The sequence below is a fragment of the Zeugodacus cucurbitae genome, chromosome 6, assembly GCF_028554725.1.
Source record: "Zeugodacus cucurbitae isolate PBARC_wt_2022May chromosome 6, idZeuCucr1.2, whole genome shotgun sequence".
NCBI classification, from domain to species: Eukaryota; Metazoa; Arthropoda; class Insecta; order Diptera; family Tephritidae; genus Zeugodacus; species Zeugodacus cucurbitae.
In genome coordinates, this window is record NC_071671.1 from 39,421,309 (window position 1) to 39,445,976 (window position 24,668).

General features: G+C 34.5%; 4 protein-coding genes across 6 annotated transcripts; 3 read left to right on the forward strand and 1 right to left on the reverse strand.

Annotated features, from left to right (window-relative positions):
- The first annotated feature begins 129 nt into the window (after positions 1 to 129).
- On the forward strand, positions 130 to 6,336 carry LOC105216897 (epidermal growth factor-like protein). Its single transcript, XM_054232749.1, has 4 exons — positions 130 to 1,119; positions 1,189 to 1,296; positions 4,119 to 4,252; positions 5,109 to 6,336. The coding sequence occupies exons 1-3, from the start codon at positions 698 to 700 to the stop codon at positions 4,234 to 4,236; spliced, it is 648 nt and encodes a 215-aa protein (XP_054088724.1). The 5' UTR covers positions 130 to 697; the 3' UTR covers positions 4,237 to 4,252; positions 5,109 to 6,336.
- A 2,555-nt stretch (positions 6,337 to 8,891) lies between these two features.
- Tina-1 (troponin C-akin-1 protein) lies at positions 8,892 to 19,661 on the forward strand. The gene is made up of 3 exons (XM_011191643.3): positions 8,892 to 9,247; positions 18,679 to 18,998; positions 19,074 to 19,661. Exons 1-3 carry the CDS (start codon positions 9,233 to 9,235, stop codon positions 19,237 to 19,239), a joined length of 501 nt encoding a protein of 166 aa, XP_011189945.1. The 5' UTR covers positions 8,892 to 9,232; the 3' UTR covers positions 19,240 to 19,661.
- A 1,705-nt stretch (positions 19,662 to 21,366) lies between these two features.
- On the forward strand, positions 21,367 to 22,488 carry LOC105216893 (putative gamma-glutamylcyclotransferase CG2811). Of its 3 annotated transcripts, none has more exons than XM_011191641.3 (3): positions 21,367 to 21,955; positions 22,012 to 22,119; positions 22,347 to 22,488. In XM_011191641.3, the coding sequence occupies exons 1-3, from the start codon at positions 21,630 to 21,632 to the stop codon at positions 22,417 to 22,419; spliced, it is 507 nt and encodes a 168-aa protein (XP_011189943.1). In that variant the 5' UTR covers positions 21,367 to 21,629; the 3' UTR covers positions 22,420 to 22,488. The 3 variants fall into 3 exon arrangements, 2 of the variants coding, with proteins under 2 accessions (XP_011189943.1, XP_028899117.1); XR_851957.3 differs by having other exon boundaries at positions 21,370 to 21,955; positions 22,012 to 22,284; XM_029043284.2 differs by having other exon boundaries at positions 21,370 to 21,955; positions 22,012 to 22,488.
- On the reverse strand, positions 22,461 to 23,900 carry LOC105216895 (protein CDV3 homolog). The gene is made up of 3 exons (XM_029043283.2): positions 23,570 to 23,900; positions 23,219 to 23,506; positions 22,461 to 23,116 (listed from the first exon to the last, which is right to left on the reverse strand). Exons 1-3 carry the CDS (start codon positions 23,771 to 23,773, stop codon positions 22,871 to 22,873), a joined length of 738 nt encoding a protein of 245 aa, XP_028899116.1. The 5' UTR covers positions 23,774 to 23,900; the 3' UTR covers positions 22,461 to 22,870.
- Positions 23,901 to 24,668: the final 768 nt, after the last annotated feature.

Consider the following 24,668-nt stretch of genomic DNA (forward strand, 5'->3'; position numbering starts at 1 on the left):
ACAGAATGCGGATTGACGGCATTATGAGCTTCCGTTCCGCTCTTAGCACCTTCTCTATATACATATGTATGTATGTACATCAGATATGTCTGTATAAGTAATGGGTTAAGTATGCAAGACGTATACAAACCTTGTTCGTTATGCACATATAATATTTATTTATTTATTTTCGTGTGTGTAGGTGTATGTCATCTTACACCTATTGCCATGGCAATTTCTTGTGCTCAATTTGATGTTTTCACACTTTCGATCAATCCATTCAATGTTATTTTGCTATCGATTACTTCATACATAAATATGTACCTGTGTACTTATGTATATTTGTATAAGTCGTATTAAATTCGATTTCGGTGGATCGCTACTTATTGATCTTGTTCATACATAAAGACACAATATATGTTCGTATTTGCTTTTTCCGTAGATTTTATCAACATGCTATTGATTACCACATAGCTACCGTGTATATAAACAAATAATAAAATATTGAGTAATGTAAGGCAATTACCAGTGCGTGTGCGCAAATCACTTAAGTACACAACCTGGGACTTTCACTATCAATGATCCGCGCTTTAATCGCACGCGTTGCACCCTTAGAAGCGCGTTCTGCGCAGCTTCATTCCAACAGTGGCCGCTGCTTACCGAACAACTTACATCAAAGACACATCCTCACAAAGACCGCGCGTCTTTCCTGTGCAACATGTCAATCGCTTTCGCTTCGTTACTTTGTGTGTTCCTTGTCATCATGCCAGCTCCATTGTGGGCTGCGTCACGTCATCCACTGCATTCTCTGCGTTCGCGTCACTGGCGCCCATCGAAGACGCCCTGCTCCGACTATGAGATGCTGATTATCAACACGCATTATTGCGTTTCGCGCTGTCCCATCCGTTGCACGAAAGGCAGATGCTTTGAGGATGGCGATTGCCCTTGCGCCGACCAATATCAAACCTCGTTTGAGAAGGAGGAGCTGGTGTGCGCCGCTGAATGTCTACCCGGCTGTCATAGCGCTGGAGGCTTCTGTGCAGCGCCCGATCTGTGTCTCTGTAGTCATGAGGGGTATTACTTCGATGCGGTGGCGCGCCGTTGTCGCAGATATCATCGCTTCAGCGATCGTTGCCTCGGGTGAGTGACTATTGTTGTACTTATGGGTTCGTAGTGTAAATGCCGTCTTACTGAATACCAATTTTGCAGGCGTTGCTTGTATGGAAAATGTAATGCGGATGGGGAATGCATCTGCGCACAAGGATACATCTCCCAAGACAATGTGTTCGGCCAACTGTGCGCTCCCGTGTGTAAACAGTAAGTAATTAATCTTAACAGATAGAAAGGATACACATATTATGCCAAAAATGTATGCGAGGTTACTGAACGCAAAGGTTTATTGAATCTAATTTTTATATGTATGTGGTTAATGGTAAGTACAATTGCGATATTTTACCGACTCAGCATTCTACTGAGCTGGGTTTGATCAGCGACCAACATATTATATTTATTTCTTAAAAGTGTCCTTGATCCAGAATACTATTGTAAAAGACTAATTTCATATAAATCCACTGAAAGTTGGCCTTAAAATTTGTAGCTCCTACTCTTTGGTGGATAACACTAAGGCGCATACCAAAAGTAAGAGAGGAAACTCAGCTAAAGCCCGAAACCCTATATTTGGAAACGCTTTGTCACACTGACATTCGTTTTGTTATTAAATACGAAGAATTCGTTAGTGGAATATGCGCTTATACTCGTAACATACTGTGGTTAATTTTATAAGCTGTTAAGACAATTCAAATCTGGCGTTGGCTACTATTTTTATACTCTCACAACAAATGTTGCTAAAGAGAGTATTATAGTTTTGTTCACATAACGGTTGTTTGTAACACCCAAAACTAAACGAGTTAGATATAGGATTATATATACCAAAGTGATCAGGGTGAAGAGTGGAGTTCAAATCCGAATGTCTGTCTATCCGTCCGTCCGTCCGTCCGTCCGTCTGTGCAAGCTGTAACTTGAATAAAAATTAAGATATCTTGATGAAACTTGGCACACTTATTTCTTGGCACCATAGGAAGGTTGCTTTCGAAAATGAGCAAAATCGGACCACTGCCACGCCCACAAAATGGCGAAAACCGAAAACACGAAAAGTGCCATAACTAAGCCATAAATAAAGCTATGGAAATAAAATTTGGTATGAAGGATCGTATTATTAAGGGGCATATTTGGATGTAATTTTTTTGGGGAAGTGGGCGTGGCCCCGCCCCCTACTTAGTTTTTTGTACATCGCAAACCAATAAAGCTATATAAACCAAACTTTCTGCAGTCGTTTTTTTAGCCTCTTCCTAATACAGTCCAAAAATTAAAGAAATCGGATCATAACCACGCCCACCTCCCATACAAAAGTTAGGTTGAAAATTATTAAAAGTGGGTTAACTCACTAACGAATTTCACATAAGAAATAGCAGATGAAAGCTGCACTCAGTTTTTTTTACAAAATGGAAAATGGGCGTGGTGTCGCCCACTTATGGGTCAAAAACCATATCTCAGGAACTACTCGACCGATTTAAATGAAACTTGGTTAGTTTCCTTACATCACAATGATATGTTGTGAAAATAGGCCAAATCGCTTTACAAGCACGCCTACTTCCTATATACCAGAACTTTGAAGACGATCTGAGTCGTTTACTTTACAATATATAAAGTAAGCACTAGTGAAGATATCGGTGCAGAACTTTGCACAAATACTATGTTAATAGTGTGGCAGCCCCATTCTAAAAATCGCCGAAATCGGACCATAGGTTTTTAAGGCCCCATATATCGAACACGAGGACCTCAGTGCTTCTAACCTAATATTATGGTTTCCAACTTCCAATGGACTTTATACAATATATATGACGAATATGTGGGTCAAATTGTGCATTATATAATATAAATAAAGTTAAATAAATAAATTGCGAGAGTATAAAATGTTCGGTTACATCCGAACTTAGCCCTTCCTTACTTGTTTATTTAATTAATCTGGCGTTGGCTACTATTAATAAAATGTGCAAAGAATGACGCTGATACAGTGGACTCTTCGGATGAGTGTGAAACAGGACACTTGTTTGATATTTCAGATCATTATAAACATTTGGACCAATAAAATGTAAAATGTAAGCTGTCAAATTTATCTACAATTACAACGACGGAAGGTTGAAGAGCAAGCGTAAAGCAAACGTATTTTGACATAAAAAGTGTGTTTCCGAAGTTGTATAAAGAGGCTTAATATTTACACATTCTGGATACTTCAGTCTCGAGTGAACGGCCGTTTTCTAAAGCCAGAGCACCTTTTACGCAAAAGAAATTTTAAAATTATGTTTTTATTGAAATTTAACCGACAGCTAAAGCTAAGTGTATAAAAAACTATCAACTTAAGACGCACTAACTACTATATTACATTTATTTATGCTTCTGCTTCTTTATTTCCTAGCTTTTCATAATAATATTAAAATACGTTAAAACAGTTGAAAAATACATCGATGTTTTAATGGCCAATTTTTTGATTTCGATGTTTTTTGAAGAATCGAACCATCGATGTTTCATTTACGTACTTTTCAGGCTTAATATTATTTAAGTATCGGAAACCGAAAAATTACCGTTTTAAAATACTCATAATATTTTTTGAAAGTGAAAGGTGAGGGTAGTCTTATGAAAGTGACCTCTACTCAACGTTCTTTGATACACTTCATAACTAAGATATAAAACGAATGAACGGAATTAATCAGTAAGATGTTGAGAGCTACTATCTATGGAATTTTTTTAAGTTACTCCTGCGAATTCAATAAAAGAAACTTCTCTCAGCACCTTTATAGCTATAAATATTTACACCGATGACCGATGTCGTTTATGTAATGGACCTGTTCAGCGCAATTCTGGTCAGAAGATGTATTATAATGAACACACGAGTAGTAAATCTTAACTAACATGCATAATATTACAAATTTGCACTTCGACATAATAGTTCGTAAATGGTAGAGACACGTGTTTTAATTATTGGCACACCGTTCAAACGTTCACTTCATTTACTACTGTTATCGCTAAAGCATAGTATTTATTTACAACGAATAAAACAAGCTCCTCTTTTGTCATTCCAGAGATTGTGGTCAATATGGCTTTTGTTTTCTACCGAATATGTGCGCTTGTCGGAAGAAAGACTATCATTACGAGTATGATGGCAAATGTCATGCGGACTACATACATCTGGAGCAGTAATGCCACTTTCAATTAAGTAATATTTTAGTTTGTCTAATTTAGTGTACATTAGATTAAAAGTGATATTTATGTTTAAGTATAAATTAAGTAGGACGTACAATATTTATTTGTCATAAAAATCTACAGTTTTTGTTATTACATCTTTGAATGAAATATTAACAATATATATGTATGTGCATATATACTATATGTTTGTACACAAATGTTATATCGTCCGGTAATGCTTTAAACAAATAATTCGTTGAACATAATCATCATCATCACTACATGTTAATATCCATGAATGAATCACCAAAAACAAATTAATTTATTCAGAGGCACTTAAAAGAGGAAATTTGCAAACAATTTAGTATTTGTGGCGTAGCCTCGGTCTTGAAGCAAGAAGAAATCTATTTTCAACTCATTTGAAAGCTTTAGTCGAATTATAGAGTACTACAAATGCGAAAGGAATTAAAGCTCTTGGTGGTGGTTTTAGTATTTAGTATTTATCATTTTTCATTATTTTTCATAATCTATTCTTCATATAAACCATCTTTAAGTTGCTTCTAAAAAATTACCTCAAAACAATTCATTAAATATATAAATTATTTGAACACAATGTGTTAACATTTGCGACCCCACTGTGCTATAAACACTCATCATTCACTCATTTAGTCAATTAATAAAACTCACTCTTTCGCTCTCGCACGCTCCATAAACCAATGGAATTTGAGCTGATGAGTCGACCATAAAATCGCTATAATATTCACACACGCGTTCACCAATTTAGATACACACACATACAAGCAGGTGTATGTATGGATGTGCTATAAAAAACACAGCAACAAATTTATTGAAAATTTATAATTAAATTCAAACAACGAATATTTCAGAGCATATGGGACTTCTGATAAGTGTCTCTATCTAATGCAACAAATTGGCTGAAAATAAATAAATGCTTATCATCGTCACGATGACGTCTGTGGAGCGCCCAATTCACGGGCGTGTATCTATGATTGTGTGCGTTAATATGTATGTGTGCGTTATTCGGTATGCATATATCTTGCACACACAAGAAGAGGGGCCAACACACGACTCCACCCAAATAAATTTTATTTACTCGCGCTAAGAAAATCGCACAATCACTCAAATATGCACACACACACATACATATGTATGTAGTTAGATAAACATTTATGTAAATATTTACTGGTTAGCGCTAAGAAAAAATTGCCCAAAACATTTGACAAGTGTGTGCAAATAAATGAAAAGAAATTGCGTATTTAATAAATGCGAAAGAATTCTTCCATTGGGGGTCTTGAAATAAAAAAATAACAAAAAAAATATTTGACTGCGCTTCGAGTTTTTTGTTTTTCAAATAGGTCAGCTGTCCTACCTGTGCTCATTGGTACTTAAGTAAGTTTTTATCAACATTTTTGCACTTGCTCTGCAAAGCGCAAGAGAATCAATAATTATGGCTTGGTAAACAAAAAATTTTGCGATTAATTATTGACATTTTGCACAACAAAATTGGGAGCGCGCACGTCAAGATAAAGAGGACACGCGCGGTCTTCGAAATATCTTTATCTACAATTCGATGTTGGTTAAGTGCCCACATAAGAGAACACACACACAAAGCATCAAAATATATTTGAACTGCTGTGTAGCATACAGAAGTACATAAGAATGAAGCAGAATATATAAAATTGAGATTTCACACATGTTGTGCGTGCTCTGGAAGAGAACCGGCACAACATAAATATGCTATATGTACATACATATGTACATAAGTGGTAATTTTTTAAACTCATTTATTAAGGCTTATATTAGAGTACAAAACGCCATTTAAAATGCTCCAGAAGATCTTTCAATATGGACTACGTGACAAATGCTCACCGCTCGAGTTTGCTTCTTAAGCATGCCTACAACAACAAAGTACAGGTATTTACCAACAACTTTATGACAATAGCATTAGCATACTCGCACTCGCTGTACTTGCTATTGGGCCCATGTTTTTTAAACCTACCTAAAAGAGAGTGTTAATAAACTCACACGCGCCGGTTTTTTATTTCGATAAACATTGCTATAAACCGGCGGTAATAGTCGCCTGCTGAACAGCCTACACGACCCTAGTAGTGCAGTTGGCAGTGTTATATTTGCTATGAAAATGAAAAATGTTCCAGTTTTGTAGATTTTTATGGTGAAACGTTCCAATATATATATTAATAGTCGCCCCTATTCCCGTTGTCGTTATCGTTTTAAAACGACTTAAGAACGCCTATTTGGCATTCCTGTTGGCGTTAACGACATTTATCGAAAATAAATTGAGATTCCCCAATTTGAAACGACTATAGAAACGACATAGAAACAGTCGTTTTTTGTCGTTGCTATAATTGTGAGCGACATAGAAACGACGCGGTTGTTTGAAGGAATATTTGAAGTGAAGATGAAAATTCCAAATCGGAAACAGTTTGAAATTTTAATTTCTGAAATGGAAAAATATCCTGCATATGCCAAAGACTTTAGAAAAGGGATAAATCCTTTAAATTTCGATTTTTTGGGAGGGATATTTTTTCTCAAAAAAAAAAAAATAATAAATCCATTCCACCGCCATCTCTCGTCGGAAATTGTTGGCATTAATAAAATTGCATTTTTATATCTAAGAATATATTTAAGATATGAAAGATCTTAAATTCCAAAACGAAGAAAAAAATAGTACTCCAACAAGAGGAGGAGTTAATAAACAGATACCCATGTCTCCTTTGGCTGGACCACTAGTTAGAGTAGTCGGATTAGCCAGAAGCAAGGAGCATGAGACGCTGGAAGTATAACATATTTTAGAAAAAAGTTTGGAGGACGCAGATGTCACCACTACTTCTTTTAAAAAATCAAATAAAGATGGAAGACTAACATTGTTGTACTTAAGTACAATAATTACAGTGATAACGTTGTTTAGAGTCAATATAGAATAGCATAAAATCCATTAAGGACTGCTTTAAAAATGTGTCTCGTTGCATAAGAAAGAAATTTTTATATGGGAAAAGAGCTCCTTTAAGTATACTATATAAAATATGTAGACAAATAACTTTTCTTAGGCGTTACGATATACTTCAAGAATACCAATTTAGGAACGAAACGACGACAAGAACGACAACGACTTAGAAGCGACTATTAAAACGACAACGACAACGGGAATAGGGCCGAGTAGTTTTTTCATTCTATTCTAATATAATTTAATTTCAAATCAATCCGAGTGAAATTCTAAGAGATAGACCCTTTGGAAGTTTTGGCCATCAGGCCACGTCATTTTCTATTCAAAACTTTAAACGCGTTTATCTTTAAACTAAATTTTTATAGTCGTTGGACACGATTTCTCAAAAAGTCATCAAGCGATTTAGTTTGAACTTTGCTTACATCTTTGAAATAACATTATCTAGTTATTGAGCGAAGGAATTTTTTTTTTATTAGAACTATTGTTTTTCGATCCAATATATGGTGAAAATTTTAATATTTTCTTTTTTGCTTCGTTCTTTAAGTAGATTTTTCTATGTACTATCGAAATATTTTTTTTTTATTTTTGATGAAACAAGAATGCGTTATGCTGTCCACGCAAGAGTTTTTACGGTACCAATTTGAATGAGGTACCAATGGCTGAGTTTTCAGAATTTTTAAATAAAATTATTATTACTATTAATAAAATATGCTGAAATTTTTAAACGAAATACACGATTGTATTTATAAAAAAAAAAATTGTAAAAATACCTTTTTTCAACCTCTGAAATCCACTTAACCCCTTAATATTGGAAGATATTGCTTATGAACCGTGTCAATCGTAAGTTTAGAAATAGACACTTGAGAAAGGACCGACGTTATATTATAATTTTTGAATCCACAGCGACCTGGGGCTTAACTCGCTTGGCAATCGGGGCTCATATTTTATATGTTTCGACATTTTTTTTATAATCTCTTTATAAAAACTAGGCAAATCATTTTGTTAAAGCAATAGTTTCGAAAATTGGATTTTTGTCGCGAAATGGGAGTCGTTAAACACATTTTAGATGGCTCTTTAATGAACTAAAGTGAAAAATGTACTATAGAAATTATTGTGGTCTCATTATTGAGTTTTATTGGGTTAAATTCAAACTTATTGGAACCTTTTGTTATTCGAATTGGCCAACTGTAGCGCAACCAACCAATAATTTACACAGCAAGCCGGTTCACTCTTACTGAGCAAGTTTTTGTATAAATACATACAACTACCTATGTACATTTGTATATATGTGTGTCTGAGGCCTGTTATCAGATAGCTATTGTTGTTGTTGCTGCTACAACTTCGCTCCGTTGTTTATTATTGTTGTTGTATTTATCTGATGTTTTTCTTGTTATTAGTGGTTTTATTTTTATAATTCCAATTTGTTATGACTATTGTTGTTCTTGTTGTTTGCTATTGTTGCTACTGCCGGCGAAGGCTTGCGCGCTGGCGGTCTAGTTCTTGGCGCTTTTGCTTTAATAAGTTTAAAAATATTTTATTCACATACATACATATACATACATATATATATAATTTGTGTATATGTATGTATGTATGTATGTGGGCACCTTCCATTTGCTTCGACAGCCACAGTGCCCAATCAGCCAGCCCGCAACGACTCCTGCAGCCGCTACGTACAATTCAGAATTTCAGTTGAAGTTTTGCTCTCCACCGATTCGCATCGTTTGCCATCTCCACTGGAGCTCATTCATTCGTTGTTCAAAAGTCATCCGAGTGCATTTGCATTGTCGCCTGTTTCCAGTTTGTCGTCCATAATAAAAAGGGATATTCAACATTTAAAAACAACAACAACAATAGTATATTTTTTTTTGAACATTTATTGTTGTAATTACACGGCAGAAATTTATTTCGAAGGGTTAACAGCCAGACTGACGACAGCAATTTTTTTTAGCAATTTTTTGCTGAATTTGTAATTTTGTTTAATTTCGAGAGCTCTACGTGTGCACTGCAATTTCAACAACAACAATGACCAATATCAGGGTAAGTGAACCGAATGTTTGAAAAACTTGAATAAATAAGTGAAATGTCGCAAAATGGTGAAGTTAATTTGTATGTAAATTAATTTTTCTCCAATTTTAGTTCAGTTTTTTGTAAAAAGCTGCAGTTAATTATAGCTTCAGGTAAATTTAATGAATTTAAAAGCGGCGAAAATGTAGCGCCACTGCCTTTAGCGCTTCCACACTTCGTGACGAGCCTCCTGCCGCTTCGTATGTATGCATGTTACACACACAGATACACATTCAAACAGCCTTGCAATGCAAGTGAAGTGAATGGTAGAGTCGCAAGGCAACGCTTTCTCTACACCCGCCTAATGCAGACATTTGTTGATTTTACATTTCAAAGTAAATAAGTCGTCTATTATCTATGTACTTTGTAATTTGTAATTCTTAACGCTTTACTGTGGCGCATAGACAAAAGTCGCATGGTGCTTGGCAAATTGTTACGTAATTACCAATGAAAAATACTCTTTGTTTTTATACGTGATAAAAGTGAGCCACTGCCGCTTTTTATCAAGCATAAAAGTGATTTTGTGGTTATGAATATTTAATTTTAAAATTATGTACTTGTGAATATGTAATGTAAATTAGTATAAATACATATGTCTGAATGTATTAGGTCTCGCCACACTGTCAGGTGATATTGAATTGCAAGTTTATTTCTCGCCATAATTTAATGCAATTACTCATGCACATGATGTTTCCTTACAAATGCCATATGTACTTATGTTTTTTGTGTAATTATTGTAATTACTTACAAGTGCATATTACATATTAACTCGAAATTCTGAGGCATACATACATACATACATTATGTCCGCTCGCATGCAGTTGTGTAGAAATGTGTTTCGTGTTACACGCATTCGATTTGTTCAGTTAAAATTTATCGCATGACATAAAATTGCACCAATTGGCGATTTCGCTTGTGCAATGTAGTGACACATATATTTATCATATACATAGATGTACATTTACAAAACTACATATATACGTATGTATGTATGTATATGATATTCTAGTAATATATGAACTTATAAATCAAGTTTATCTTGAAATGTTTATTTAAATTTCTCCATAAATTCCGCCAGACATTAAGTCGATAAGTGTATTGACTTTAATTTACTTTTTAAATGCGTTTTAACGAGATGAACTGGCAGTGAATTTTAGCATTTAATTTTATATTTAGAATTACAGTTTTAAATAATTTATGAGTTTAAAAAATAGATGCTGCTATATTGTAATGATAAGTTATTTTGAAATAAATTTCAAATTCTTTATATAAACAGTTGTAAAAATAATCATTATAAATAAATAATAAAAATGAAGTAATATAAATAAAATAAAATAAATTAAATTTGTAATATATGTACATAGTTACAGTCGTGTGCTTCACATAATTTTCCCTCGTATAATTGCCATAACCAAGCCGATTGCTGTGTTTGCAGTCTACACGATATCTATGAGCTTTGTCAATACGATTACATAATTTTATTGTAAATGATAATTTCAATTACTATTTATTATCTATCACTCATAAACCTAGTAACTCTACTTTTTGTGAAAGCAATAATAGCATGATAACGAAGTGAAATAATGGCACAACAAATAAATTAATTTAATCAAATAAATGAAAATAATCAAATAAATTTAGCACGACCATAATAAAAATATATTAAGTTTAATAAAAACAACAATTCGTAGGAAACAGATAAATGAGATAATACGGTTATTGTTGCTGTGCCATTTATAGAAAACATGTTAACGCATATAAGCCGAAATATTTAAAATCCTTCACAGACTTCTTAAAATTGTTTCGTCCTCTTTCTTTCACAAAAAGAAAAGTTGGCATTTGTTAATGGATTTCGCTTACCTTTCGGTGCAAGTATTGTATTCCTTCAGAGAAACTCTGTAATTTTAATGCATTCCATAAGCCGTTACGCTTATATATACATATGTGTATGTCTATACTCGAATACATTTGTATATACCATGAAAGGAAGGTTGTCCTCATCAACATTTTTTCAGTTTTTGTTAAAAGTTTGTCCATTCGCTCACAACCCAAAGCGAGCGTTTTAGCTGATGAATAACATTCGTTGCATTACAATTTTCTTTTGTATAGGTATGTAGGTATGTCGATACTTGCATTACCTGCCGGTTGTTACATGTTGGTGAGATAAATTAGTGTTACTTTTACCTGTTCGCTGCGATATGTCATGTTAATGCACGTACAGTGGTGTTCACAATTAAGCATCCGAAAGAATAATTTAAATAGTTTTAATAAAATACAATACAGTGTAACTTCCATAACTCAAACTTCCTTAACTCGAAGTTCTCCATAACTCGAACTCTTGCATTGGCAATAGAAGACAAAGTTCAAATAGAAGTCGAACTTTTCGACGATGGCATAATACAAAATTCAAATTTTTTTTTCGAGGAAGAAATTTAAAAGAGTCCCTATATCGTATGGAGGCGAACAAAAAATATGATATTACTCTTATGGGTTGCATAAATCATGTAAGAAAGACATGGGATACAGACGTCAAGAGCAAAACAATAGCAAACCGCAACAAACAAAATACATAAATACATAATTTATGTTTAAGGTTATATACATAAAACTTAATGCGAAGAAAACTCTATGTAAATCTATATTTTACAGTTTTTTTGAAAAATTGTATGTTTTAATGAAAATTCTATAAGTCGAAGCCTCTCAAACTCGAAGTTTTCTTGTGGATTATGGTGATTCGAGTTAGAGAAGTTCCACTGTATTTAAAAGAAGCTTCAACTTATTTTTTGTGTCGATGCATAAATAAAGTGATTTTAGAACTTATATGCATTTACACCTAATTACATAATATAAATTTCCAAAAACAAATCATACTAAAAGCGGTGTGTGTTCTTATTATTAGCACATTTTAGGGAGAGCGTCGAGGGGTTATTGTTAAATGACTTCCTAAAGTAAAAATTAAGTCAAAAGTTTTTAAAAAATTCAGAATAGAAAGAATATTTGAGACGCATTTAATTTTTCCGCATTATTTCGAATTATCCAATACGTATGTAAATACAAAATTTTAACAACATTATATTTATGTACAAGTATTTGTTTCGGCGGTTTCATTGGCTTCAACGAATATCTTCCGATTTATCGAAAACAAATGCATATAATAATATGTGGATAAGAGAAACTGGTTTCTTCGTTTTAGATTCATTTTTAGTTTTTGTTAGGTTTTTTAAGGGGCGCGTCACGAAATAAATAAACGAACTTGAGGCACGATAGCTTTTAATGCCAAAAGTAACATACGACTGTGCTGTACATATATATACATATGTGGGAATGTGGCGAATTTCAAAAACATGATTGTTTGTACATATATTCATTAAAATGTGCAATAAAAAGTGTTTAACCGCACAAGCACAGCATTAGGTGAGTTCGTTATTAGTTATCTAGTAGTGTCTTATCAACACTAGATAAAATGCTGTTCGTTAGGCAAAATATTCAACAAGATGGCGCAAATAGAGAGAAATTTGGCTATCATTGTGTTGAGAAAAGTATGGATGCTGTTAAAAAAGACAGGTAATGGAAATTTGGGAAACACAATGTTTATTATCATTATTATTAAGAACATAAAGGTTTAATCTAACCTAATCTAACTTAAGAACATTAGACTCGATTCGAAGTGGGTGTACCCACCCCAACGAGAACCTATCAATTTATACATCATATCTCTCTAATAAATTTGTTTGACAATAGACGGAAGTGGAGACCCATTTCTGTGTATATGAATTCTAAAGATATCTTCAAATAAATAGGCAGCCGAGACCGAAATAGAACAATAAAATTATGATAAGATTAACCCATATAATCCCAGCGCCCCATTTTTAAAACGCTTAGTTTATTTTAGTTATTAAAAAACGTAATTGTCTATTACCACAAAATCCTTTAGCTACATATTTTTAGATTGTGCGGCAACACTATCATGTATTTTGTTTTCACCATAACCTCACTTTGTTTTTCAAACGTGTGAAAGAAATTTGGTGTTTTGTACAATTTACGATGTCGCGAAATAATAAGTAAGTTTATGTTGTTATATCTTCAAGTTGTGATATTTTTTTGTTAAAGTTTATAAATTTATCTTTGTTGAGTGGAAAAGTAAAGTCAAAAGTGGTTTTTATTGGTTCTGTTAAGTTTTGTAAGAGATATTTTGTGACGCCCCATTTTTGGGGTGCTGAGCACATATGCCCACATGTTTTTTCATAAACTTTTTGTTCACATTTGTTAATTTTCAGTAAATGTATGACACATTGTTTCTTTCCGATTTATTTTTTTCTGCTTTTTTTATAAAGGGTGATTTTTTAAGAGCTTGATAACTTTTAAAAAAAAAAAAACGCATAAAATTTGCAAAATCTCATCGGTTCTTTATTTGAAACGTTAGATTGGTTCATGACATTTACTTTTTGAAGATAATTTCATTTAAATGTTGACCGCGGCTGCGTCTTAGGTGGTCCATTCGGAAAGTCCAATTTTGGGCAACTTTTTCGAGCATTTCGGCCGGAATAGCCCGAATTTCTTCGGAAATGTTGTCTTCCAAAGCTGGAATAGTTGCTGGCTTATTTCTGTAGACTTTAGACTTGACGTAGCCCCACAAAAAATAGTCTAAAGGCGTTAAATCGCATGATCTTGGTGGCCAACTTACGGGTCCATTTCTTGAGATGAATTGTTCTCCGAAGTTTTCCCTCAAAATGGCCATAGAATCGCGAGCTGTGTGGCATGTAGCGCCATCTTGTTGAAACCACATGTCAACCAAGTTCAGTTCTTCCATTTTTGGCAACAAAAAGTTTGTTAGCATCGAACGATAGCGATCGCCATTCACCGTAACGTTGCGTCCAACAGCATCTTTGAAAAAATACGGTCCAATGATTCCACCAGCGTACAAACCACACCAAACAGTGCATTTTTCGGGATGCATGGGCAGTTCTTGAACGGCTTCTGGTTGCTCTTCACCCCAAATGCGGCAATTTTGCTTATTTACGTAGCCATTCAACCAGAAATGAGCCTCATCGCTGAACAAAATTTGTCGATAAAAAAGCGGATTTTCTGCCAACTTTTCTAGGGCCCATTCACTGAAAATTCGACGTTGTGGCAGATCGTTCGGCTTCAGTTCTTGCACGAGCTGTATTTTATACGGTTTTACACCAAGATCTTTGCGTAAAATCTTCCATGTGGTCGAATAACACAAACCCAATTGCTGCGAACGGCGACGAATCGACATTTCACGGTCTTCAGCCACACTCTCAGAAACAGACGCAATATTCTCTTCTGTACGCACTGTACGCATTCGTGTGGTTGGTTTAATGTCCAATAAAGTAAACTGAGTGCGAAACTTGGTCACAATCGCATTAATTGTTTGCTCACTTGGTCGATTATGTAGACCATAAATCGGACGTAAAGCGCGAAACACATTTCGAACCGAACACTGATTTTGGTAATAAAATTCAATGATTTGCAAGCGTTGCTCGTTAGTAATCTATTCATGATGAAATGTCAAAGCATACTGAGCATCTTTCTTTTTGACACCATGTCTGAAATCCCACGTGATCTGTCAAATACTAATGCATGAAAATCCTAACCTCAAAAAAATCACCCGTTATTTTACGGAAATTCCATAACTGAAACTCACTATTCAGGTTAACTGTTGCTGACATAGTCGATATATTGGAGAATGAAGAAGATATTATAAATGCTTCTGTTTACATTTGCCCTCCTGAAAATCACATGCTAAGTGATGGTGACAGTGACGAAGACGACCCCGAAGCAGGAAACTTTAATCATCTCTCTGGAAATCAGCTACGAGTTGAAGGGCAGTTGCAAAAAAACACAACTAAAAAGTGTCGAAAATGTGATGTTGGATGTCACACAAACTGTTTTGAGGCTTTCCATTCATAATTTTATTTATATTTATTTTAATTAGGTTAGGTTAAGTTAGTAGGCAGATCTCGGTAAAAACAGAAGATCTCACTTAGACAGCCTTGGCGCTGTCCATTGTGGTACCAATAAAACTCCCTGTGGATCAAAGACCTTTAAAGACCAGACCCTCAGTCTGGCAAAAGTTGGACAATGAAGAAGGAAATACTTAGATGATTCCATCTCGCCTTCCTCCATACAGCTTTGGCAACTTGCATCTGTCACGATCCCAAGTCTCACCGCATGGGTACCCATTGGACAATGTCCAGTAAGCACACCCATGATGACGCTGTGATGGACCCTGTCCAGAGAAAGCAGTTGAAAGGACCGCTTACGTTCCACAGAGGGCCAAAAGGACCTCGCCACTGCACAAGTACTGGTAGTTGACCAGCGTTTGACGAGCTCATGCGTAGTCTGCATGTCCAGCGCTCTTGCGCAGGTGGACCATGGACTACCAATACGCTCCCATTCCGGCGTCAATGTAGCTAGGGTACCCTCCCTTGCAAGCTTGTCCGCTATACAGAAATCACATCTTATATTAACTGAACTACATAGTATATTTTCGGTGCTCCCTGGTGTGGCCAGCGCCCCATTTTTGGGGCGGCTATTTTCTCAAAAACTACGAGAGATATGAATAAAAGGCCTTAAGCGCTTGGTTACTGGTGTCTCATAGCTAACCGAAATTGCTTTCTTTCCTTCAAAATGTTTCTAGAAAAAGTTGGGATTATATGGGTTAAATAACTACTGGGTACTCAAAACTATAGCTTCTAAGTTGGATAGGTGCTCCGCATGTAGACGACTAGCGTTGATGGGATTCAGCTGATTAGGTGCTTTTTGTGGATCGAAATACATAGTTACTGTTAGTAACTGTTAGGAAACTAAGCTATAAAATCGTATAAAAATGTTTGTGATTAAATAATGTACAGATACAGAACAAATTGCTGTTTTTGCAACAGAATTTTATTTGTTTTGTGAAGTCATTCTCTCGATAGAACCATACGTATTGACTTTCGGAAACTACCAGTTTTGCCTCAATTAAACATAGCCTTGAAAGTACTGCCATATTTTCCTAAAAAGTAGCTTTTATTTCAAAACGCCATGAGGTACTTATATATGTATATGTAGCACAATGCTTGAATACCCATTCCACTCAAGCGCGTCATTGGATGAATGAACGAGATAATTTTCAGATCTTACTATATGAGTTTTGTTTTTGAAATCTCATTCAAATTCATTAGAATATAAAATGATAATGTATAAATAGATGTTCTATGTGCATGACATACATATGTACATATGTCACTGATTAGCTACAGTGGTCTCCTTATTGAAAAAGGTTTGTTTAGACTTCAAGAAATAAATTATTTGTCATAATTAATCTAGACTTTGCCTTGCTTACACACCGTATATATGAATATAATTGAATTCAGTTTTAAATGCACCAAAATACATATTTACTATATATACAAATGTCTGCGGCATGATTAAGCAATAACTTTGCAGTCGGTTTTAATTTTTTGCTATTGTGTTAGCAATCAATGTCATTACGCATGAAATTAGAATCTTTGAATCAACTAATTAGGGACCGTTGTGACGTTTATTTTTAGCGGGAATGTTAATATTTAGACTACGGCTGATCAAATATGCATAGATATTTATTAGGGATGCCGGTTTTTTGGTTTTTACAATGTCGAAATATTTTATAAAGCTCATTAATAAATCTCTGGAATATTAAGGTTTTATTAAGAACTAAATACTCCTAACTATGAATTATTTTTTTCGAATGATTGAGTCTCTATCGATTTTAATTATAGTTATTAATAATATGTACTTAAGGCGAAGCAATTTTTTGGGAAATTTGAAGGTCATATTTGAGGTTTGCTGAATTCTAAATTAAAAACAAGTAAGGAATGGCTAAGTTCGGGTGTAACCGAACATTTTATACTCTCGCAATTTATGTATTTAAATTTATTTGACCGACATATTCGTCATATATGTATATGGTATAAAGTCCATTGAAAGTTTAAAACCCTATAATTAGGTATATGTGAGCTATGTGAAGTTATGACCCGATTTCACTCATTTTTGGCATGGAGACATATTATTAGAAGAAAAATATTCCATTTTAATTTATTCAAAATATCTGAGAGACTTACTTATATTTTCGTTAAAAACTGTATTAGAAATACTGAGGTCCTCAGCGATTTTTAGAAGGGCGATGCGACACTATAAATGCAGTATTTGTGCAAAATTATGTTCCGATATCTTCACTAGTGCCTTATTTATATATTGAAAAATACACGATTCAGATTGACTTCACAGTTCTGGTATATATGAAGTAGACGTGTTTGTAAACCAATTTGACCTATTTAAATAACATATCATGCCAGAATGGTTTTTGACCCATAAGTGGGCGGAGCCACACCCATTTAAAATTGTGTATACCAATTTGAGTGCAGCCCTTCTATACCATATTTATAGTGATGTGAGGTTTCTGGTGTTTTTCCTTACTGAATTAAAGCACTTTTAGTAGTTTTTAATACAACCTTTGTATGGGATAATCCGATTTTCTTCATTTTTAAACTAAGGTAGTACCTATAAGGTAGTAACTAAAAGAAACGACTGTACTGAATTTGGTTACAATAGCCTTAGTAATTTATGAGATATGTACAAAAGCTTAGTAGGGGCGGGGCCACGCCCACTTCCCAAAAAAAATTACATCGAAATATGCCCCTTAAAATTGTGCTTTCATAGCTTTATGGCTTATTTATGGCACTTTATGTGTTTTCGGTTTTCGCCATTTTGTGGGCATGGTAGTCGACCGATTTCGCTTCGAAAGCAACATTCCTATGGAGCCAAGAAATACCTGTACCAAGTTATCAAGTTATCTCAATTTTTGCTCTAGTTACAGCTTGCACAGATGGACGTACGGACAGACAGACATCCGGATTTGAACTCCACTCGTCATCCTGATCACTTTGGTTTATATAACTTCATATCTAACTCGTTTAGTTATGTACAAAACTATTATACTCTCTTAGCAACTTTGTTGCGAGAGTATAATGATCAATTAAATGCTCGAAAATGTGAATATCAAATGCCGGCCTACAGCACTCTCTATTTTTTAATAATTTTAATCACACATTACGAGATTGTTTGGAAACTCAATATTTATAAGATTTTCATTAGCATTATATTCTTAAATATGAATTAAGTTGTGCTCATTTTTTCGTTGACTGTAGGGCGAATGGTGTTGTTGCAATAATAAGTGGTTATTTATATAAAAGATAAATATGGTGAAAACCCAATGTTGATAATCGAATAGCCAAACAAGGAAAGCAATACTTTTTATTATCATATTATATATAAATAACAACAATATATACAACAACAACATTTTTTGCATACACCCATTCATTGCATTATTTATTTGTTCATTTTTTATTCTCTAGAAAGCTGCTTCGTCTCTGCAAAAGCTCTTCGTTTGCGGTGCCTTGAAATATGGCCAACCCGGTCACTCCATTCTCGCCAATTCGGGCAATGGCTATGCGAAATTCTGGTGCCGCGCCACAACCACCGAGAAACTGCCGCTGGTGATAGCCACTCGTTATAACATTCCGTTTCTGCTGAACAAGCCTGGTGTTGGCAACTATGTATTAGGTGAGATTTATGAGGTGGACGACAAGATGCTGAGATCGCTGGATAACTTGGAGGATTGCCAGGATGTATTCACACGGGAGGTGCATGACATGAACATCGGTGTTGGTGAAGGGTAAGTTGCTGGAGTTCACAATTTTTTTTAATCAAATCTATCTATATAACACTTTTCCCACTAATCTATCTTCAGCACTGTGCCCTGTTGGGTATATTTACTGCAAAAGTATCCCGAGAAGCTGCTCTCCCTGCAATATTTGGCAAGTTATGAAAACAGCGCCGCTCACCCCTACGTTATGCGTAATCGTCGTACACACAAGCATCCACCTCAGGAGGATCTTGCCTACACTGCTGCCTAAACTCTGTTGTACCCTATAGAATAGTGGTAGCCATTGACCTATTTACTGCTAAGAAATAGATAATTGGTCAACTGTGTGATTAGCATTTACTTACTGTGAACTTGTATTGAATGGAAGGCTTGCACTGTTTCCTCGGTTTCAATTTTGAAGAAAGCGGAAATCCAGCAAAGCAGCGCAGCTTATAATAATTCCAATGTCGATATTAGCTGAACTATTGTAGACTTTAAATGTAGCCATATAACATATACATATATACTTTTATGTTTAATCAATGCCTGGTCTTTATAATATGGCCTAAAACCTAAAATCAATTTTACCACGGATTGTTTGAGCAAGCATAATAATGTCAATTAATGCGTATTATAAAGCAGTAATTTTAAGAATATTTTGTTAATAAAACATTTGATAAGAAATATTTGAAATTACTGATTAATCATTATATATCTTGTTCCTAGTGAGCTTTTACGAGGTGATTTTATACCGAGGTTGTTTAGTATAGCTTTTCATTATTTCTTTTAATATTAATTATTGGGGCCTTATGTAAGTCCTTTTGAACCCCGATTTGGGAATTTTCAATTAGGGAAGCCTCAATTTCGGAAAACTTCGTTCCTCTGAGACAATAATGAAAATCCAATAAAAATTACAACGTAGCTAGTTAACAATCGGTTAAATCATACGGTAATTTCCAAAGAGGAGAACGCTGATACCATCCGTCCGTTTCATACTCCTATGCAGAGATAAAGAGATCTACAACTCTTTTTGTCTTTGGAAGTGAGAGCGCAATGACAAACGTCAAAACCTGTCAATCCTTGACAGTTGACTGGAATCAGTAATTTTCAACGTTTAGCAATTGGGAAACTGAAACGGCCAGATTCAAATGTTGTTAAAAATATTACAACAGAGACATTTATAACCGCCGTGCAAGATCACAAATAAAAAATTAAAAAAAATATAAATGAAAAAGCGAAATTTAAAAGTGGTTGAAGAAATTGTTTGTGATTTGCAACATCGAAAAACTAATTTTTCATGAAAAAATAAAAAAAATATATTAATTGTCAATTGACAGGCATTAATTAACCTTATTTATTACTGAAAGTTCGAAGTATATCGCTAAATGAAATTTAAATAGGTATAGGTATAATATATAATAAATGTTGGGTATTTTAATTTAAATGCTAAAAAATTAGTATTTTGTATGATTTGGAAATAATACAAATTGTTATAAAAAATGCAAATTTTGAGGCGCTCTCACACTGGAATAAGTTATAGGACATCCCTTTATCCCTGCTCAGTTGACTCAGCTCAACTTCAATATCAATGAATAGTTCTATATAATAATTTATTGGTTTTCTGATATATTCCTTGTGATTCAAAAATTTCTCGTAAATTGCAAGAATATATGTATGATAACTATAAATAATAAAAACAAGTAAGGAAAGGCTAAGTTCGGGTGCAACCGAACATTTTACACTCACGCAATTTATTGATGAAATTTTAATAAGATAACACAATTTGACCCATGTATTCGGCATAAAGTCCAATAGAATAACGAAAATCATTATAAATAATATATGATGGCTATGGTAATTCCTGAACCGTTTTCACTCATTTTCACCACCAAGGTACATTACATATATCCAAGACTAAGATATCTCACATATTAACCGATATATGCGGAATAAAGCCAAACGTATTTTTGTATAATCCACGTTAAAGTCAATTTCTTATAAAGGATAAGATTATATTTGAAAGATTTCTACGGTTTTGGTTTAGTAGTTCATTAAAGGGTGAGGTCACATCCATAATTATCCTTAGTCAATATTTTTATGATGTAACACTGAGTGAAGTGTTAGATATAAAAATCGAATATACAAGAATTGCATGTTGGGAGAGTACAGAAATCGTTGCACTTAATATACTGCTTCGACCTTTTTGTTGTAGCATTTAAAAACATTTTCAAATGCATTCAACAATAAAAGAGTTTGATTCCTTAGTATTCAAGTACATAGATATGTATGTGTCCACGTTTGCATCGAATTTTCTAAATTTGCACCTACGGGTTAATTTTTCGCGTTGCCATATGTTAACTGCAATAGGTGACGGATTAGTAAAATATAAATAATATATATAAACACCAATAATAGCAAAACAAAAAAGAAATGATACAAAATTATTCCAAATATCAACAGTTTACATGCATGAACGTTTAATTATGTGGGTAATTGTTGCCGTTCATCTCGTGTTACGGAAACAAATTGTGACAGTTTCTGTTATTATTTACCTCCGGGTACACTTTGTTGCTTCGTAATCACATTGATAACGATTTACTCTATGCTTTCAAATAACTATTATTAGCCACTTAAACATTTTCTCAGTACTTCAGTGACATTATGACCTCGAAAATGTCTCGAAATTTAATAAAAGTATTCGTCTATGGGACACTAAAGCGTGGTGAGCCTAATCACCATTGGCTGACACGAACGGAAAATGGCCACTCACGGTTTCTGTGCGAAGCGCAAACGGTGGAAAAGTTTCCACTAGTCATAGGAACACGCTACAACATTCCATTTTTACTCAACAAACCAGGAGTTGGGCATAATATTTATGGAGAAGTATATGAGGTAGACGACACAATGTTCGCAAATCTTGATGTGCTAGAAGATTATCCCAACTATTATCACAGAGAAATACAGCAAGTAAAAAATATGAATAATGAGTAAGTAGTCTATAACAGAATTATGAGTAAATAAAAATATAATGTAAATATTACAGACCAATCGACTGTTGGTTGTATTTGATCAAGCAATTCCCGGAACAGCTACTTTCAAAACGTTTCCTGGAAAAGTATAATAATTCAGAGGCGAATCCCTACTGCGAAAGGTCAGAAAGATTGCCTGAAGTAAAAGCAAAAGATGATATGACCTATTGAATCATAACTTTATATGCAATTAATAACGGCTAAGATATCCGGTTTTGTACAGCATCTCATTAATTATAGTGCTTAGTTTCTGGATGACGACATCCACATATAATAATGTTATTAATGTATTTTATAACCGTAGTCTGTAGGTTTCATTTTATGCTAATGAAGTACTTCATTTTTGCAGTTATTTGGACAGCTCCAAGGAAGATATGTATGTACAGGATGAGTTAAATCACATAAAAGATGAGACCAAATGAAAATGTGATAGATAAACGTGATATAAGAAATAAATATAACATTTTTATGTTAGCAGTTGACTTCATTTATATTTTATTGTATTTCTTTTTATAGTATTCCCATATATTCTTATTATAGTATTATAGCAATTTGGGAGCTGTTTGGTTTTTGGAAGCTAATCTGTCCCTACCACTATATAAACATGATAATTTCTATTGTGAAGCGGCAGTTTTCGGACAATTGTGAAAAGTGGCGGCACATCAGGTACCACAATTTCGTACTCCATTTTAGAAAGTATAAAAAGTGCGAAAATAAAAAGCTCTGAGGAAATTACAAAAAAAATATAGATACAAAGCGTACAATACATACAATACAGACAGACTTCTCTAAATCCTGTTCTTCAAAAAACATATAGCAAAAAAAAAATAATAATCCAAATAGAAGCGACACTTGATTGGCGACCTTTGCTTTCTAGCTGTCATCCTCGTCCAGCGACTGGAATCGATTCGCCATGGTAACGGGCGCCAAAACTGGTTCATGGATGCGCTGCACCCTACCTCCGTGTCTAACCTCCTCAAAAGCTGGTTCATTCTTTTTCTTACGTTGTTCTTCAGGGCGAGCAGCACTCAACGAGGGGAAGTACTCTGCATTTGTAATATCGGGGGCCGCACGGTTACGGGGCTTTAGACGTGGTCCAGGCGCCGCTCCAGCTGCTTGCTAAATATACAATAACAAAGTAAATATTTGTAAACAAAGTAATTTCAAACAATTGACGTGGCATATATTCAAATCCACTGCAATTATTTTTTAATAACTTACCGCAGCTCGCAATGCAGGTGATATATAAAGTTTTGACGTGGGTTTTTCTATTTCCATCGGAATTTGAGTCACCTCTTCGGCGGGTACAACCTTTCTCCACGGACCGCCACCGCTACGTTTCGAGGAATTATTTTCAGTATTGACATTTCCATCACTATCCACCTCATCTTCATCGCCTTCTGCGGGACTCTCATCGTCCTCATCATTCAAAGTCAGTTGACCGATTTTCAGACCAGTATAATCTTTACGCTGTTCTTGCTCAAAATCATCCCATTCCTCTTCAGGCGGCTGCATTCAAAGAACAATATTTAATAATACTTATTCGAGAATATATTTGCATTCGTTACTAACCTGCTCTACTACTTGAGTTGGCTCTTCAACAACACCTGGCGTAATAGTTGGTGCAGGTATGGTTGGTTCCACCTTTTTTGCCTTGGTGGTCGTTGTTGCCTCCTTTTCTAGGTTTTTCACCAGCTCCTCAGCAGTTAAAAACTTGGGCTTGGCCTTGGACTTCTTTTTGTCCTTCTTAGCGAAGAAATCGTCTAAATCCGCCATTGTGTTGTTTTAGTGCACTTGCAAACGCCAAAGCAATTGCTGCCTCCGTCAACTGTATACAAATGAATGAATTTGAGAAATACTGTTCACTCAATGATAGATTTTGCAAAACAGCATGCGTGCAATGATTGCTTACCACTTGCGACCTTACAAAAGAAGGAATTTGCTTTTGAGTTGACATTTACCTAATACAACGAGTCAATTCGGAACGATTTGGCGAAAGTAACGAGTAGCGAGTGAATAAATATAACACAAAGTTGCATTTTAGATGCGCCTTGGGAAACATTTTGTAACATTAGGGCCGCCCTATGGCAATACTTTTCTTCTGTTTTTGATATATTAAAAATTATGTATTGTTGTATAATAGAAAGGAGAAATCTACAAATCAAATATTCTATAATTGTGTGAACTCAAATCTTTTTTTCTCACCGGGCTAATACCTTCAAGGTCTCTGACGCGTTGTTACAATATTGCGTGTAACTTTCAAAATAATCGTCGGATTTAATTGAAATTTTCAGAATGTTTACTTGAACACAATTTTCTAACTAGATGTAACCCCTTAATAATCTCAATAGTTTTTCAATAGTTAATTAATTCATACATATATGTAAATACATATGTATACATATCATGTGTATTATTTCGGCTAGCAATTGTTGGTTTTGGTTTTGTGATATTCTCAAATATTTCTTTAAGCTAAGTGAACGGGTTTTTATTATATATTACAGTTTTGTTCACATAACGGTTGTTTGTGTCACCAAGAAATAAAAGAGTTAGATATGGGGTTATATATATATATAAATTATCAGGATGACGAGTGGATTTGAAATCCGGATGTTTGTCCGTCCGTCTGTCCGTGCACTTGAGTAAAAATTAAGATATCTTAATTAAACTT